Raw genomic sequence first — 17863 nt, forward strand, 5'->3', positions numbered from 1 at the left:
CGGCCCCCCTCCTCACTGACAGTGAGCTGAACCGAAAAAACAGTGACAGGTAGCTGCCTCTAGGACCAATAACTGGCAGTATTATCGAAGAGAGATGGAAAAAACGTGGGGCTGACATCCTATACTAGTTGTTTTTCGATGTAATGACCCACTCATGTTGGTAAATTGTTCCTGACAAGGGGATTTAACAGTCATGTTATGGACCGCCAGAATCTCCTTCAGTGTTAATATGTTTGGGCGACAGGCACTCTGCAGAGTTGGGGGCCAGCAGTTATAGGCCCGCAATGCAGGGTAGCGGGGGGGAGGGGGAAGTTAACATTAGTTTGGAAGTATTTTTGTCAGGCTGAGAGATTACAACTGGTGGGTGGGGAGGGGATGAAAGAGTTTAACGACTGCATAAATCTGTATTGGCTACGTGACACACAACAACACACGACACGTCAACCACACATAAGCCGCCGGAAGTGCACGGGACGTCCCCCACGCCCCATTGGGGGGGCTGAGCTACACACAGCATCTAAAATTTGACCCCATCCACTCATAATATACACACATGGAGACCAAGATAATTGGCTCATCTATTAAAATCATATTGTGGAACATGGGAGAAAATTAAAAGAGGAGTGGTGCTTCAATATATATAGAGGCACTCTCCTGACGTGGTCCTGCTTCAAGAATCCCACTTAATGGCGAATAATTGCAAAGCTATGGATCACTGGGGCTACCAAATGGCGCTACACGCAGGGTTCACGTCCAGGACCAGGGTCACAGGAATCCAATTTAAAAAACAACTGTCACTTGCAATTACACACACCTGGTCAGACACAATGGGGAGATTTGCGGGCCTAACTGGACCATGGGAAGGTAGACTAATCAACATCCTTTCTGTATATATTCCACTGACCTTGCAGGGAGGCACTCTACCGGATCTGTGACCCCCAACTAGTGAATATACTAGATGCCAACCTTATTGTGCGAGGAGATTTTAATATGGCACTTAGCGGTGTTCTGGACAGACTACACCCAAGACATACACAGCCCTCACACACCACGCTTGCAGGATTCGCCACAGCCCTGGGTTTGGTGGACATGTGAAACGCCTTAAATCCCACCCTCCAACATTTACTTTTGGAAGGCGACCCCCACTGAGGAAGAGGAGGCCTGGGCGATTGGTGACTTGCACTCAGGCAAAGCGATGGATCCCGACAGCTTACCAATCAAGTTATATAAATCCACTGCAAGTACCATTATACCCTATCTGCTGCAAATGTAGAAAAGAAACAGAACGCTGGGAATTCTTCCCAGAGAGCAATGAGTGGCCACCATAGTAGTCATCCATAAACAAGGCAGGTCGCGGGAGACCTGCACCTCCTATCGCCTAATCTCGCTACTCAATGCAGAGGTGAAAATACTAGCAAAACTCCACACATTCCGCCTTACACAGATTATCACTAAACTAATCCACAAAGCTAAATCAGGGTTTATGCCAGGCCGTAACAGTGCCCTTAATGTGCATAGGCTCCATGGAGTGCTGGGACACACCATCCATGAAGACGCCATGGTTCTTTCACTAAACACCCGTAAGGCCTTTTGACACTGTCCAGTAACTACCTACTTCCTATGGGTCTAAAACAAATGTCCAGTTTGGCCAAACTGAGAGCTCTTGGGTAATCACCTTTAAACGTATTCTTCTGTCCCAATTTTTGTCCAGGGTTGTTAAAATTTATAATCAATCTAAATGGTGGCAGTAAGTAACCATTAGTCAAGAGAAATGACAAAGACAATAGGACAAAAAAAAAAGATGAGTCCGGCATGCTCACGACTGGGGAGAGACACTGGCTTCCCCTTGGGAAGCAGCAATGGCCTCCCAGTTCTGGACCATTCAGTTAAAGTACTTACACTGAGCATATTACACCCGGAAGAGGCTACGGCAGACACAATCACAGGTGTGTTCTGCTGTGGTTGAGCCTGGTGGTCGCCAAGGAAGGGATATTGCCAAACATTGGGCTAACCTGGCTGCACCACGCTGAAGGGGTTCAAGGAGGAGTTGGACCAACATGTCTTTCAGGCCAGGGACAGCCCTCAAACAAGGGAAAATCTAGAAAGACTAGGAAAGGTACCAAAGGATCCACCTAGAGATTTGAGACTGGAGACCATGGTCTGTGGAGTGGGATGCAAGGTTATCTATACCCCTTAGAGATTGGGGCGAACAGTTTTGGCAACAAGCCAGGACTTTGGGGGTTGGGGGGCGTCAGATAATGGAGATAATAGTCTGTGGTCTGATGTATTGTATAAAATCGATAAACAATAAAAAAAAACACAAGCCCTATTTCTCTGCCAATATTTGTCTTAAGCTGCACTGTTAACCACGTCATTACGAGCCACAGTAAAACACTGTGTAACTAGACAAGGCAGAGGGTCATTGGTTGCAGCATGTCAAGAAGGGCCCACGCGACCAGACCATTTGAGAAGATGCCTTCATAGAAGAAGCAGCCCCAGCAATGGCATGATCAAACCCAAAGCATGTTCAGCTATGTGTTTAGTGCCTTCAAAACCGACTGAAACTTGGTAATTTATGGTGCTCCTAGTGGTCTTATGCCATGGAGGCAGAATGATCATCACCCCACAGTTTAAAAATTCGAGACATCAAAACTACTTGAAAGATGAAGATAAAGAACTGGCTACTGAAGTGTCACCAGATGGGGAAACAGAGTAAACCTTCTGTGAGCTTGAAGCAAAGAGGGAGAAACAGAAAATGTAACTATCACAAACTCACAACCAGCTGACGAAACAGGCAAGCGTGCTTCACCAGTGCTTAATCCGCAGTGTGATACCATCACAAGAGAATGAGGGGGATCGATCCCGGTGAAAATTCACTGCCCAGCAGTAAAGCTTTAGCAGGACCAAGTCCAAACCACACAATGTTCCCCCAGAGCCGCAGAAAGAGTGTCATGGGCCCAAGGAAGGAAGCTTGTCCCTCTAGGCCCTGGTCGAGTAGTAAAACACAAGTATAACTGAAGCGTAGCAGGCCCCGGTGCACCTGCTGCACCATTGGTAGCTACACCCCTAACATTCTTGATGGACTTGCAATATTTGGAGCTTTTGGCTATTTCACCCACATTATCAAGGTGGTTCTCAAGACCTCAACCCGGGTGTGGGGTCGAACTGGATGCTCAACCTTTGGGTCATGAGACTTGGACTGACGCGTCCAGCTGTTCTAAGAGTCAAACACTGAAGATACAAATCTTATGCTTGTTTCAGCTGCAAAAATGTTAGCGAAAATGTGTGTCATATTTTACAACTTAAAGGGGGTTATGTAAATATATATTATTACAAAGAAAACCTTCAGAGAGAAAACACAGCAGAGATACCAACACTGTTTTCAATGCATATTAAAATGAAATAAACTATTGCAACAAATTATTTCACATTGAAAATCTTTTTCATGGACATACTCGTAAACTTATCCGAACCCTCTCAATCATGAGTCTCGCGGTAAACTGAACCCCAACACTACCTCTCACCTTTATCCGGTCGCCGAGATGGACCTCAATCTTAAACCTGCATTTAAGATTAATTTGTAGTGCTGACGGTCAGTTTAACCTATTTTAAACCTTAAATTTAGTCTAACCCGAGAACTTTTGGGAACCTTACCTTAAACCATCACACTAATCTTACCCTAAAACTTTGTTGAATCTTTTACCATTCTTTTTTACCTATATCTTGAAACAAATATCTTTGCTTACTGTTTAACGTATTGTTCTACACATTTTATTCTGCGTTTCTGGGATTTTAAGTGGAGTAATTAAAAAGTGTAAATATTAACCAACTTAATAGTACAGAGTTTACCACCTAGGAAGTGTGATTTGGCCCTGCTAAAATTCTCATTTGTGAGTCGCGGATTACAGCAGATATTAGGAGGATTAACTCACTGAGTCCTCTTCCCAGCTAATGGCCATTATTTAACGAGTTATATATATTTTTTTTTTGCTGCAAAGTTAAAGAGAAATACTTTGACAGAGAAAGTGCTAAGAAAGTCGCAATGCATATATGAGTGTTTATGCTAAAAAAAAAAAATACAATACGCATATATAAATACAGACAGATATAGGTGTGTGTACTGTAACTTGTTTAGCAATTTGTCAAAGTATTTCTCTTTAACAACTTTTTTTTTTTAAAATAATAAACTCCGTGAACATTTTTTTTTCTCTGTTCATGTCAAGTCCAAAAAGGGAGAGTCTTCTTTAGAAAGAAAGGCACATTAGATGTTAACCCTAAAAATATAAGATGTTGCAGGGGCATTTATTTATGAGAATCCGAGAAGCAGCAATTGTTCCCGGAGACTGGATTAGAAATGTCTCTATAAACTGAATGTGAGAGACATTAGATTTGTTAGTCAAACACTGCTTTGGAGTTAGATCTACCACACTGGTATTCGTACTTCACACAACATTCCTGAAGTATACACGGACATGTTCTACCGTAGCCCGCCACAGGAGTGCTGCTGACCTCTAGGCGCTGTGCATCCGCTGGTGGGTGCTGCCCGCTGGGCCATTCACATGGGAACGGTGTGACCTACAGTGCCTGTACTTCCAGAGACGGTCAGCGCTGTCAGGTCTCAGTGTCCTGCCCCCCCCCCCCCCCCCCCAACCTTCCAGCGAACACACATCCAGTGCATGGAGTCCCAAGCTTCGAGCACACTCACTCATCCAGCGCCTGGGGTCCCAAGCTTCCAGCGAACACTCATCCAGCACCTGGGGTCCCGAGCTTCGAGCACTCACTCATCCAGCGCCTGGGGTCCCGAGCTTCGAGCACACTCACTCATCCAGTGCCTGGAGTCCCAAGCTTCCAGCGAACACTCATCCAGCACCTGGGGTCCCAAGCTTCGAGCACACTCACTCATCCAGCGCATGGAGTCCCAAGCTTCGAGCACACACACTCATCCAGCGCCTGGGGTCCCAAGCTTCGAGCACACACACTCATCCAGCGCCTGGGGTCCCAAGCTTCGAGCACACTCAGTCATCCAGCGCCTGGGGTCCCAAGCTTCGAGCACACTCCGTCATCCAGCGCCTGGGGTCCCAAGCTTCGAGCACACTCACTCATCCAGTGCCTGGAGTCCCAAGCTTCGAGCACATACTCATCCAGTGCCTGGGGTCCCAAGCTTCGAGCACACTCACTCATCCAGTGCATGGAGTCCCAAGCTTCGAGCACACACTCATTCAGTGCCTGGAGTCCCAAGCTTCGAGCACACACACATCCAGTGCCTGGAGTCCCAAGCTTCGAGCACATACTCATCCAGTGCCTGGGGTCCCAAGCTTCGAGCGCACACACTCATTCAGTGCCTGGAGTCCCAAGCTTCCAGCGCACACTCATTCAGTGCCTGGAGTCCCAAGCTTCCAGCGCACACTCATCCAGTGCCTGGGGTCCCGAGCTTCGAGCACTCACTCATCCAGCACCTGGGGTCCCAAGCTTCGAGCACACTCACTCATCCAGCGCCTGGGGTCCCAAGCTTCGAGCACACTCACTCATCCAGCGCCTGGGGTCCCAAGCTTCGAGCACACACTCATTCAGTGCCTGGAGGCCCAAGCTTCCAGCGCACACTCATCCAGTGCCTGGGGTCCTGAGCTTCGAGCACTCACTCATCCAGCACCTGGGGTCCCGAGCTTCGAGCACTCACTCATCCAGCGCCTGGGGTCCTATGCTTTGAGACCCCAGGCACTGGATGAGGGTGTGCTCGAAGCTTGGGACCCCAGGCACTGGATGAGTGTGCGCTCGAAGCTTGGGACCCTAGGCACTGGATGAGTGTATGCTCGAAGCTTGGGACCCCAGGCACTGGATGAGTGTATGCTCGAAGCTTGGGACCCCAGGCACTGGATGAGTGTGCTTGAAGCATGGGACCGCAGGCACTGGATGAGTGTGTGTGTATTCGAAGCGTGGGACCCCAGGCACTGGGTGAGCTAGTGTGCTCGAAGCTTGGGACCCCAGGCACTGGATGAGCTAGTGCGCTCGAAGCTTGGGACCCCAGGCACTGGATGAGTGTGCGCTCGAAGCTTGGGACCCTAGGCACTGGATGAGTGTATGCTCGAAGCTTGGGACCCCAGGCACTGGATGAGTGTATGCTCGAAGCTTGGGACCCCAGGCACTGGATGAGTGTGCTTGAAGCATGGGACCGCAGGCACTGGATGAGTGTGTGTGTATTCGAAGCGTGGGACCCCAGGCACTGGGTGAGCTAGTGTGCTCGAAGCTTGGGACCCCAGGCACTGGATGAGCTAGTGTGCTCAAAGCTTGGGACCCCAGGCACTGGATGAGCTAGTGTGCTCGAAGCTTGGGACCCCAGGCACTGGATGAGCTAGTGTGCTCGAAGCTTGGGACCCCAGGCACTGGATGAGCTAGTGTGCTCGAAGCTTGGGACCCCAGGCACTGGATGAGCTAGTGTGCTCGAAGCTTGGGACCCCAGGCACTGGATGAGCTAGTGTGCTCGAAGCTTGGGACCCCAGGCACTGGATGAGCTAGTGTGCTCGAAGCTTGGGACCCCAGGCACTGGATGAGCTAGTGTGCTCGAAGCTTGGGACCCCAGGCACTGGATGAGCTAGTGTGCTCGAAGCTTGGGACCCCAGGCACTGGATGAGTGTGTCCTCAAGACTTGGGACTCCAGGCACCGAATGAGAAAGTGTGCTTAAAGCTTGGGACCCCAAGGCACTGGATGAGTGTGTGCTTGAGGCTTGGGACCCCAGGCACTGGATGAGTGTGTGCTTTAAGCATAGGACCCCAGGCCCTGGATGAGTGTGTGTGTATTCGAAGCTTGGGACCCCAGGCACTGGGTGAGCTAGTGTGCTCGAAGCTTGGGACCCCAGGCACTGGATGAGCTAGTGTGCTCGAAGCTTGGGACCCCAGGCACTGGATGAGCTAGTGTGCTCGAGGCTTGGGACCCCAGGCACTGGATGAGCTAGTGTGCTCGAGGCTTGGGACCCCAGGCACTGGATGAGTGTGTCCTCAAGACTTGGGACTCCAGGCACCGGATGAGTGAGCGTGCTCAAAGCTTGGGACCACAGCCACCGGATGAGGGAGTGTGCTTAAAGCTTGGGACCCCAAGGCACTGGATGAGTGTGTGCCTTAAGCATAGGACCCCAGGCCCTGGATGAGTGTGTGTGTATTCGAAGCTTGGGACCCCAGGCACTGGGTGAGCTAGTGTGCTCGAAGCTTGGGACCCCAGGCACTGGATGAGCTAGTGTGCTCGAAGCTTGGGACCCCAGGCACTGGATGAGCTAGTGTGCTCGAAGCTTGGGACCCCAGGCACTGGATGAGCTAGTGTGCTCGAAGCTTGGGACCCCAGGCACTGGATGAGCTAGTGTGCTCGAAGCTTGGGACCCCAGGCACTGGATGAGCTAGTGTGCTCGTAGCTTGGGACCCCAGGCACTGGATGAGCTAGTGTGCTCGAGGCTTGGGACCCCAGGCACTGGATGAGCTAGTGTGCTCGAGGCTTGGGACCCCAGGCACTGGATGAGCTAGTGTGCTCGAGGCTTGGGACCCCAGGCACTGGATGAGGTGTGTCCTCAAGACTTGGGACTCCAGGCACCGGATGAGTGAGCGTGCTCAAAGCTTGGGACCACAGCCACCAGATGAGGGAGTGTGCTTAAAGCTTGGGACCCCAGGCACTGGATGAGTGTGTGCTTTAAGCATAGGACCCCAGGCACTGGATGAGTGTGTGTTTGAAGCATAGGACCCCAGGCACTGGATGAGTGTGTGCTTGAAGCATGGGACCGCAGGCACTGGATGTGTGTGTGTATTCGAAGTATGGGACCCCAGGCACTGGATGAGCTAGTGTGCTCGAAGCTTGGGACCCCAGGCACTGGATGAGTGTGTGCTCAAAGCTTGGGACCCCAGGCACTGGATGTGTGTGCTTGAAGCATGGGACCGCAGGCACTGTATGTGTGTGTCCTCGAGGCTTGGGACCCCATGCACTGGATGAGTGAGTGTGCTCAAAGCATAGGACCCCAGGCGCTGGATGAGTGAGTGCTCGAAGCTCAGGACCCCAGGCGCTGGATGAGAGTGCTCGAAGCTCAGGACCCCAGGCACTGGATGAGTGAGTGCTCGAAGCGCGGGGTCTCAGGCTTCAAGCACACACTCATCCAGTGCCTGGGGTCCTATGCTTCGAGCACACATCCAGTGCCTGGGGTCCCAAGCTTTGAGCACACACTCATTCAGTGCCTGGAGTCCCAAGCTTCGAACACACACTCATCCAGTGCCTGCGGTCTCATGCTTCAAGCACACATATCCAGTGCCTGCGGTCTCATGCTTCAAGCACACATATCCAGTGCCTGGGGTCCCAAGCTTCAAGCACACTCTCATCCAGTGCCTGGGGTCCCAAGCTTCGAGCACACTCTCATCCAGTGCCTGGGGTCCCAAGCTTCGAGCACACTCTCATCCAGTGCCTGGGGTCCCAAGCTTCGAGCACACTCTCATCCAGTGCCTGGGGTCCCAAGCTTCGAGCACACTCTCATCCAGTGCCTGGGGTCCCAAGCTTCGAGCACACTCTCATCCAGTGCCTGGGGTCCCAGAGTGCCTGGGGTCCCATGCTTCGAGCACACACTTCGAGCACACTCATCCAGTGCCTGGGGTCTCAAGCTTCGAGCACACTCTCATCCAGTGCCTGGGGTCTCAAGCTTCGAGCACACACTCATCCAGTGCCTGGGGTCTCAAGCTTCGAGCACACACTCATCCAGTGCCTGGGGTCCCAAGCTTCGAGCACACTCATCCAGTGCCTGGGGTCCCAAGCTTCGAGCATACACTCATCCAGTGCCTGGGGTCGGAGTGAGGAATTCCCTCCCATCCCTCCCCTCCCGTTTCCTGTCTCATTCCCCAAGAGACGTCCTTCCCAGATTCCTGACCGGAACGATCCCGGCTGCGCTGAGGACCCTGTGACCTTCGGCATCTCGGGGCCGTGGAAGCCTGGGAGGAGAGACAGCGGGGGGTACCGTCGCAGGTAAAGGGGGGCCTGGGCTGGTCCCAGAGTGCAGATGAGATCCCCCCACAGCAGCCCATCTCACCGGGGGGGGCGCCCCACCCCTTCACAGAGGGCCGGCTGTCCTGCCCTGTGCACCCTGAGGCCCCTGCTGACTCAGGGGGCCCTGCTTGGGGTCATGGGAGGGGGGGGTGGGGGAGGCAGCATGGACTGCAGGAGAGCACCCCCACACCTGAAGCTCCCACACCCAAGGGCGGCTGCTTTGTGGCCCTTGCGGACTCAGGGGGTCGGGCCCCTCCTTGGATAGGGTATGTCAGACTGCAGGAGAGCGCCCCCCATCAGCCCCCCACAGGCCCGGGAAGGCTCCTCTCCGGGGCCTCCTGCCTGTGCAGATAAAGGGCTGCAGGGGGGGCATTCCACAGCAGCCTCCAAACTTAGACCAGGAAGGGGGGGGGCAACATGAACCGCAGGAGGGGGCGGACAAGTGACCGAGTGAGGAACGGAAATACGAGCACATGAGAAAGCAAACTAAGGGGGGCTCCGGGGTGTGCAGAGAGCAGGGGAGTAGCCAGAAAAAAAATACTCTCTCTCGCTCCCCCCGCCCCAAAGCTCTGATGGGACCAAGCACGACAAGTGAGCCTGCGTCCAAGCATCTATCCATTCATCCTTCCACCCTCCGCCCACCCGCTGATAGCCACCACTTCACCTTTGCATCCTCTCATCTATTCATTCTCTAATCCCAAAGAATTCCACCCATCCGTCCACACATTCATCCACCCTTTGACGTACCCTTCCTTCAATAAACCCTTCCTCCATCAGTCGTTCCTCCTATCCAACCATACATGTATCCATCCACTCATCCATTTATTCTGTCCTCCTTCATTGTCTGTCCCCCAGTGACTCACCCACCCCTTCATCTACCCATCCATCCATCCAATCACACTTCCTACCTTACCTTCACCCTTCTTTCCCTTTTAGTTTAGTTTAATAGATGTACAAAGCGCATGGATTTCCCGGAGGCCTCTCAGCGCTAACAAGGAGACGGAGGAACAAAAGTGGAATTATGCTGGAAAGAACAGCATTTATGTTCACTTCTCATTGTGTCTTCCTACAGCCTTGAACAAGAGCTTGTGTCTGCTGAACTGCAGACAGAAGAGGCCCTTTAACAACCCCAAACCCCACCCCTGCTGTAGCTGCTAGAACGGGGGATTCACTGCGCCCTTAAGAGAGGAGGGCGGGTGGCGGAGGCGGGCAAGTCAGAAGCCTACGGGGCAGGCCTAAGGCCAAGCAGACTAAGGGACCAGAGACTGCAGAGGGGCAGCAGCCAGGCAGGGAGAGGGATCAGAGTCTGCAGAGGGGCAACAGCCAGGCAGGGAGAGGGACCAGAGACTGCAGAGGGGCAACAGCCAGGCAGGGAGAGGGATCAGAGTCTGCAGAGAGGCAACAGCCAGGCAGGGAGAGGGACCAGAGACTGCAGAGGGGCAACAGCCAGGCAGGGAGAGGGACCAGAGACTGCAGAGGGGCAACAGCCAGGCAGGGAGAGGAACCAGAGACTGCAGAGGGGCAACAGCAAGGCAGGGAGAGGAACCAGAGACTGCAGAGGGATAACAGCCAGGCAGGGAGAGGGATCAGAGACTGCAGAGGGGCAACAGCCAGGCAGGGAGAGGGACCAGAGACTGCAGAGGGGCAACAGCCAGGCAGGGAGAGGGACCAGAGACTGCAGAGGGGCAACAGCCAGGCAGGGAGAGGGACCAGAGACTGCAGAGGGGCAACAGCCAGGCAGGGAGAGGGACCAGAGACTGCAGAGGGGCAACAGCCAGGCAGGGAGAGGGACCAAAGACTGCAGAGGGGCAACAGGCAGGGAGAGGGACCAGAGACTTCAGAGGGGCAAAGGCAAGGCAGGAAGAGGGACCAGAGACTGGTCTCTTTCCTTGTATGGTGGTTGCCCCAAAGCAGAGACAGCAGTGGGGCAGCAACCAAAGAGAGATAAACCAGAGACTGCAGAGGGGCAACAGCCATGCATGGAGAGGGATCAGAGACAGCAGAGAGACAGCAGTCAGGCAGGGGGAGGGACCAGAGACAGTAGTGAGGCAACAGCCAGGCAGGGAGAGGGCCCAGAGACCACAGTGAGGCAACAGGCAGGCAGGGAGCGCGCCCAGAGACTGTCAGGGGGCAACAGCCAGGCAGGCAGGGAGAGGGACCAGAGACTGCAGTGGAGCAACAGCCAGGCAGGGAGAGTGCGCAGGGAGAGCGCCCAGAGACTGCAGAGGGGCAACAGCCACGCAGTGGGAGGACCCAGACACTCGCTGGACCCTCTCCTTGCCTGGCTGTTGCCCCACGGCAGTCTCTGGTCCCTCTCCCTGCCTGGCTGTTGTCCCTCTGCAGTCTCTGGTCCCTCTCCCTGCCTGCTGCCTCACTGCGGTCTCAGGACAGGCTTAGGGCCTTGGACGGACCAGAGACAGCCAGGACAGCTGCCTGTGCGGGGAATAACCCTCTGATGAAAATCCCCACACTGGAAGTGCTTGCCTTAAAGGGCGGGAGACAAGAAGACATGTTGGCGCACCATCACCTCTGGTTAGGAGAGACGTGCAATGGTGGCAGGCTAGAGTGTGGCAGGTGATTCAGGGTACCACGGTAGGGGTGCACTAGTGCCTATTAAGTCATTTAGGGCCTGATGTACAAAGCCCTTAGGCTACTTAAGTACAAAAGCACTTTTATTAATAAACACATTAATTCCGATTCATAAAAGATCTTTTGTGATCCATTCCAAACTGCAAAAATGAGGGGGCTTAGTAGGGGCGTGCACTCCCCATTTCTGATTTCGAAATGAATGTACCAATGAATTACAACTGCAATTATGATAGCAAACCACTGATGAGTTATGGATCCCCAATTTGAGGCGGTGACTGATTCGCTTCGGGAAAGAGCCCCCTTGGCACCCCTTCCCTTCAGAAATCACCCAGGGCGACTTTTTTTTGGGGGGGGGGGGTGGGGGGAAGGGGGTGGGCGTGGAGGGGGTAGAAGATGGCATTGGCCACTGGACCACTGCCTCCTTCCCCTGAAGTTTTCTGAAACAGAGCAATTTTTTTGTTTGCGTTTTTTCAAAGCAGCAGTGGTTCCTTTAAGGCACACGGGATGCCCTTAACTTTGTTTTTTTTTTAAAGAAGTGTTTCCTGTAGGAACGCTATCCTAGGGATGGCCCACTGCACTACGACCTGCCTGATGAGTATTCATTGACAAGTCCTTCTACAACCCCTTGCGATTTAGTATTTTGTGACTCTACCTATTAGTACACAGATGAATTTGCAAATTATTCCATTTGCCCAAAAAAGTAGTGCACAAATTGCGACAACTACTTGCGAATTGTATACGAGTAGATCTGATATCCGTGTGCTAGAGCGGTGGCTAATGTACAAAAATATAAAGTGATTCACCTCTAAGGTGGTGGCTCGTGCCCATCCGTGGTTCAGTGTTCGATGATAGTGGCTAGTGGAAGGTGACAGGGTTACGGTGGCTAGTGTGTGGGAGGTGACAGCGTTACGGTGGCCAGTGTGTGGGAGGTGACAGCGTTACGGTGGCCAGTGTGTGGGAGGTGACAGGGTTACGGTGGCCAGTGTGTGGGAGGTGACAGGGTTACGGTGGCCAGTGTGTGGGAGGTGACAGGGTTACGGTGGCCAGTGTGTGGGAGGTGACAGCGTTACGGTGGCTAGTGTGTGGGAGGTGACAGCGTTACGGTGGCTAGTGTGTGGGAGGTGACAGCGTTACGGTGGCCAGTGTGTGGGAGGTGACAGCGTTACGGTGGCTAGTGTGTGGGAGGTGACAGGGTTACGGTGGCCAGTGTGTGGGAGGTGACAGGGTTACGGCGTTACGGTGGCTAGTGTGTGGGAGGTGACAGGGTTACGGTGGCCAGTGTGTGGGAGGTGACAGGGTTACGGTGGCCAGTGTGTGGGAGGTGACAGGGTTACGGTGGCTAGTGTGTGGGAGGTGACAGGGTTACGGTGGCCAGTGTGTGGGAGGTGACAGCGTTACGGTGGCCAGTGTGTGGGAGGTGACAGCGTTACGGTGGCCAGTGTGTGGGAGGTGACAGCGTTACGGTGGCCAGTGTGTGGGAGGTGACAGCGTTACGGTGGCCAGTGTGTGGGAGGTGACAGCGTTACGGTGGCCAGTGTGTGGGAGGGGACAGCGTTACGGTGGCCAGTGTGTGGGAGGGGACAGCGTTACGGTGGCCAGTGTGTGGGAGGGGACAGCGTTACGGTGGCCAGTGTGTGGGAGGTGACAGGGTTACGGTGGCCAGTGTGTGGGAGGTGACAGGGTTACGGTGGCCAGTGTGTGGGAGGTGACAGGGTTACGGTGGCCAGTGTGTGGGAGGTGACAGGGTTACGGTGGCTAGTGTGTGGGAGGTGACAGCGTTACGGTGGCCAGTGTGTGGGAGGTGACAGCGTTACGGTGGCTAGTGTGTGGGAGGTGACAGGGTTACGGTGGCCAGTGTGTGGGAGGTGACAGGGTTACGGTGGCCAGTGTGTGGGAGGTGACAGGGTTACGGTGGCCAGTGTGTGGGAGGTGACAGCGTTACGGTGGCTAGTGTGTGGGAGGTGACAGCGTTACGGTAGCTAGTGTGTGGGAGGTGACAGCGTTACGGTAGCTAGTGTGTGGGAGGTGACAGGGTTACGGTGGGTAGTGTGTGGGAGGTGACAGGGTTACGGTGGGTAGTGTGGTGACAGGGTTACGGTGGGTAGTGTGTGGGAGGTGACAGGGTTACGGTGGGTAGTGTGTGGGAGGTGACAGGGTTACGGTGGGTAGTGTGTGGGAGGTGACAGGGTTACGGTGGGTAGTGTGTGGGAGGTGACAGTGTTACGGTGGCTAGTGTGTGGGAGGTGACAGCGTTACGGTGGCCAGTGTGTGGGAGGTGACAGCGTTACAGTGGCAGTGTGTGAGGAGCTTCAGCGTGTGCTTGTGGTGCTTTGTGTATGCCAGGAGCGAGGACAAGGCAGTGGGCTACATCGTTTGATATGACTCCGTGCGTCACTGCAGTGGCTAATGCACATGGGGTGGAGGAGTGTCAAAGGTGGTTGGCTACTGTACCAGAAGTGTGCAATGGTGGTAGCTAGAGGGGTGAGCAATTCCTATAGCCCGACGCCCAAGAAATATTGTTTGGGGTCAAGGACATGTTCATTTTGTCATTGGGGCAAGTACGCCAAACCCCGTGCAGCACAAACCTTTTGGTTGACAGTTTACAGGGAAGGGAACTGTTTGCAGTTAAGGTAATATTTGTCTCCATGTTAATGCTGTTTGAACTTGTATTTATGGTACATCACTGTAAAAACCTTTATTATTAGGGTGAGCTCTCTAAATAAACGTTGTAAGCTCGCACTGCACTATTGACAGTGGTTCACTAAAAAAAAAAAGTGGAGACACATTTGAAAAGTTTAGAAATATGAGGATATGAGTAATGCTCCCAGAATGCTCTCTGGTTAGATGCAAATGTTTGCAGAAGATTGTAAGCAAGATTAATGATTCCTTGCTTTCAAAATAAAATGTTCAGAAACAAATGCAACTAGGGGGAAAAAAAAACCTTTTGCTAAATTACTGTGAAATTTTAGGTACCATTTATTTGAAGCAACATTTAGCAAAATGTTTTCATGCATGCTAGTAGTTCCAAAAAGTATTCATAATGGGGGGGGAAGAAAAAAAAAAATGTAACCAATTTCAACAAGATTATGGGAAACATGAAAATAAACAAGCATTGGCAAAGCCAATTGATCAGATATTGGTGGTCAGTCTTTTGGTTTTGTCAATGCGTGTCTTGTTTTGACATGGCTTTTGTAAAACTTTGACTTTATTGTTGGAGGAGCTGCCAGGCCCTCACCATTGTAACAAACATTGGCAAAAGGCCAACAAAATAAATGTGACCTCCAAAAGCACACACTGCCACAGCAGTTCCTGGCACTGAACAAAACTACTTTGTGTGCCAAAATCCTCCTTGTGAAAGAGCAAAATGCCATCGTCCACAGTAAACCCAACTGATAGCTGGATAGAGGAAGAAACAGAATTTTAATAAAAACAAAAGGCTTTTGTTAACGCCCGACCTAGTTAGGGGCCGAATTCTTAAAGAAAGTCACAAAAGTGCTCCTCTGGTATATATGTCTTTAAATTAATGCAGAATTATGGCTTTCATGAATTTACAGAAGTAGACCAGGAAATCATATTCCTGGAAAATATTTGTGAACTGTATTTTAGTACAAGTAAATACGCAAGTGTAGATTTGCTCATGAGAAAATCTACTGGGCATTTACAAGTTACATTTTTCTCTAAACAGTTCCCTGGAAGAACTTCTAATTCTGCCCTTGTCAGGAGTAAATTTCCAACATTTCTGAGTATGGGGAAAGATTAGAGAAGAGCTGGTGAAAATCCTTAAAACATGCATGTTAGTAGCATTGCACAGACTTAGGCATTCCAACCCTGGAACTGTTGCTTACTGCTTCCCCCAGCCCCAGTAAGTAGATCTGCAGAAAGGTGGCAACATAAGGAAATTGCTAGTATTCAAACCCTACTATATATAGTATTAGCCCTGGCATAATAAGAGAGGCTATTATCAGAGCTCTTATATAATGAGATTGACGAGTAGATTTATGAAGCAACCTGTCCCACAGACAAGTAGATATTTTATTTAATTCCCCACCCCTGAGCTAGTGTGCAATGGTGATGGGCTATTACACAGCAGGTGTGCAATTGTGGTGGGTAGTGTATCTGAGGTGGTTCAGTGAGCAATGTGGCAGGTTTGTGTACATGAGAGATGCACTGGTAGTACACGAGGCTGTCCACTGTGTGATGGTGGCGTATGTGACTAGTATGATGGTGATGGTGCATGTGAGGTGTGCGTTGTTGGTGCAGCCAACGCAACGTGGCAGGTGATGTGACGGTAACAGACTGTTATTTAGGATGACTGATCAGCAATCAATCAGACATCTAGTACTGGCCAGAACCTGGCCTGCACCAGAACCCTCAAAATCCTCAGACACATCCTGGAGAGCGCAGAGAGGTCCCAGCTCTGCCCACTAAAGCACAACCATCCATTCAGAAGAGAAGGATCCATGATAGGACATTAGCCGGAAGGGGAAATGAGGGGGCAGTAGCAGGAATGATGTAAGGAAGAGGGGGTAGCAGAGGGGCACCTGGAGTATCCAGGGCACCATACCATGTCCCCTATGCCCCAAGATTTCACATGAAACAGCCTGTGGTGAGACAGATGGGCTCATGAGTCCTTAAGGGTACAGCTATCATGAATGCCTGACTCGAACAGCTCAAATGTGACATAGCACAGAAGTGTATCTCTTATATCAGACATGAAGGCTAACATGGAACCAGAACCTCTACCTGAACGACAGGTTAGTGATATAAGCCAACAACAAACCACCCTCCCCCATGTTTTATGCAGGGTTCATAAAAGCGTAGCTGGGCTACTTAAATCGTGATCTCAGACTCACCTCGATATGCTGCCAGTCAATTTTTCATGTAGATGCATCCCTTTCGAGCCCAGCGTGGACGCATTTAGAAAATGTATGGAAATGGAGGCTAGAAGCCCTGGCGGATCACTCAGCAAAGATTCCTGGAAACTATGGCTTCAAGCCAACTATGAATCAAAACACTACCCAACGAGGTTTGCGAGTGTGTGGGGCAGGTAGAGTCAAATTCTTTCAACACTGCTTCCTCCTTTTAAAAGAAACCTTCACCTCCTGCTTATCCAAGGACTGTATAGTACTGCTTTCCTGTGCAACAGTGCATTGGAAATTTACTACCATATCAGAATCTTTGCAATACTCAAAACGTGGTGTGGGAACCATAAAGATGTAGCTGTTCTTGAGCACAAACTCTAACGAACTTGAAGCCAACCTGGCCATGGCAAGGTTCCAAGATGGTAAGAAACAACCACAAGGCATGACAGGCTCCGGGCTGAATCCATCAGTTACAGCCCTGACTCTAAGAATCCTCCAACAGACCGTGACAAACATCCACGTGCATCAGCACAGAAAGGAAAAAAAAACAATTTGAAGGCATAGGTCTAAAGTGCTTTGGAATCAAACCAGGATTAACTAGGTGCTGCACATACCATCTAAACCTAATACCAGACTGGATTAAGCGATATGGGGGAGGGCTCAAACCCTAAGGATGCATTGAAAGGCACTATGAAGTGACCACCATCAACAAAGAAAAGATGATCATGCGAGTACAGCCTAAAACAATTTCTAGAAGAGAACTTGGCGCACACACACACACACACCAAGACCCTCTGCTCTTGTCATAGCAAAATCTATTGTACTGGGAAAGCCAGAAGACAAACTCCACGCATGGACACAAACTCCAAATAAATTAGATATTTCAGGGCATTTGTAGCCTTTCTAAAAACAGCTCTTTGCAGGTACTATCCATCAGAAACATGCAGTAAAATACCGGGACCCTCTCATGTTTCTTACCCCTGGTTCAGGTCGTTTTCGGTGTTGTCCAACCACAGCCTGACTGCCACTGCATTCCCTTCGCGGCACTGCGTGAAGATGTCATCCATCTTGGATGAGGATGTCTACCGCCACTAGTCCTGCCTCCGCGCTGTCCGTTCCTATCCCAGAGCTGGGTCAGGTGCCACCTTCACGACCAATCCAAGCCTTTAAACTACCTTCAGGAGCAGGAACACCAGTATGTCACAGGCTCTGAGAGTCCAAACCTGCATAGAAGAGAAACAGGATATTAATGTAATTGTAGAAGAGCACCTGTCATAGAATCTGCAAGATAAGAACAGAGAGAGGAACTGCCAGCCACCTGACCAGTTACAGGCAAAGCACACTAAATGAGAAGAGTAGAAGACGCACATAAAAACAGGATATGACAAAGAAATGCCAAGACCTCCCA

The 17863-nt window shown here is 51.5% G+C and overlaps 1 protein-coding gene across 2 annotated transcripts in view; it reads right to left on the reverse strand.

The window, feature by feature from the left end:
• Positions 1-17863, reverse strand: part of ILK (integrin linked kinase) — a 188880-nt gene that overhangs the window by 141509 nt on the left and 29508 nt on the right. Inside the window, exon 2 of one of the 2 annotated variants that reach the window (XM_069203640.1) lies at positions 17434-17678. In XM_069203640.1, coding sequence (XP_069059741.1) covers positions 17434-17522 — 89 coding nt within the window. In that variant the 5' untranslated portion in view covers positions 17523-17678. Of the gene's footprint in view, positions 1-17433; positions 17679-17863 lie in introns of those variants that run through there. The other variant, XM_069203641.1, reaches the window with a different exon arrangement.

Source organism: Pleurodeles waltl, chromosome 8, assembly GCF_031143425.1.
Source record: "Pleurodeles waltl isolate 20211129_DDA chromosome 8, aPleWal1.hap1.20221129, whole genome shotgun sequence".
NCBI classification, from domain to species: Eukaryota; Metazoa; Chordata; class Amphibia; order Caudata; family Salamandridae; genus Pleurodeles; species Pleurodeles waltl.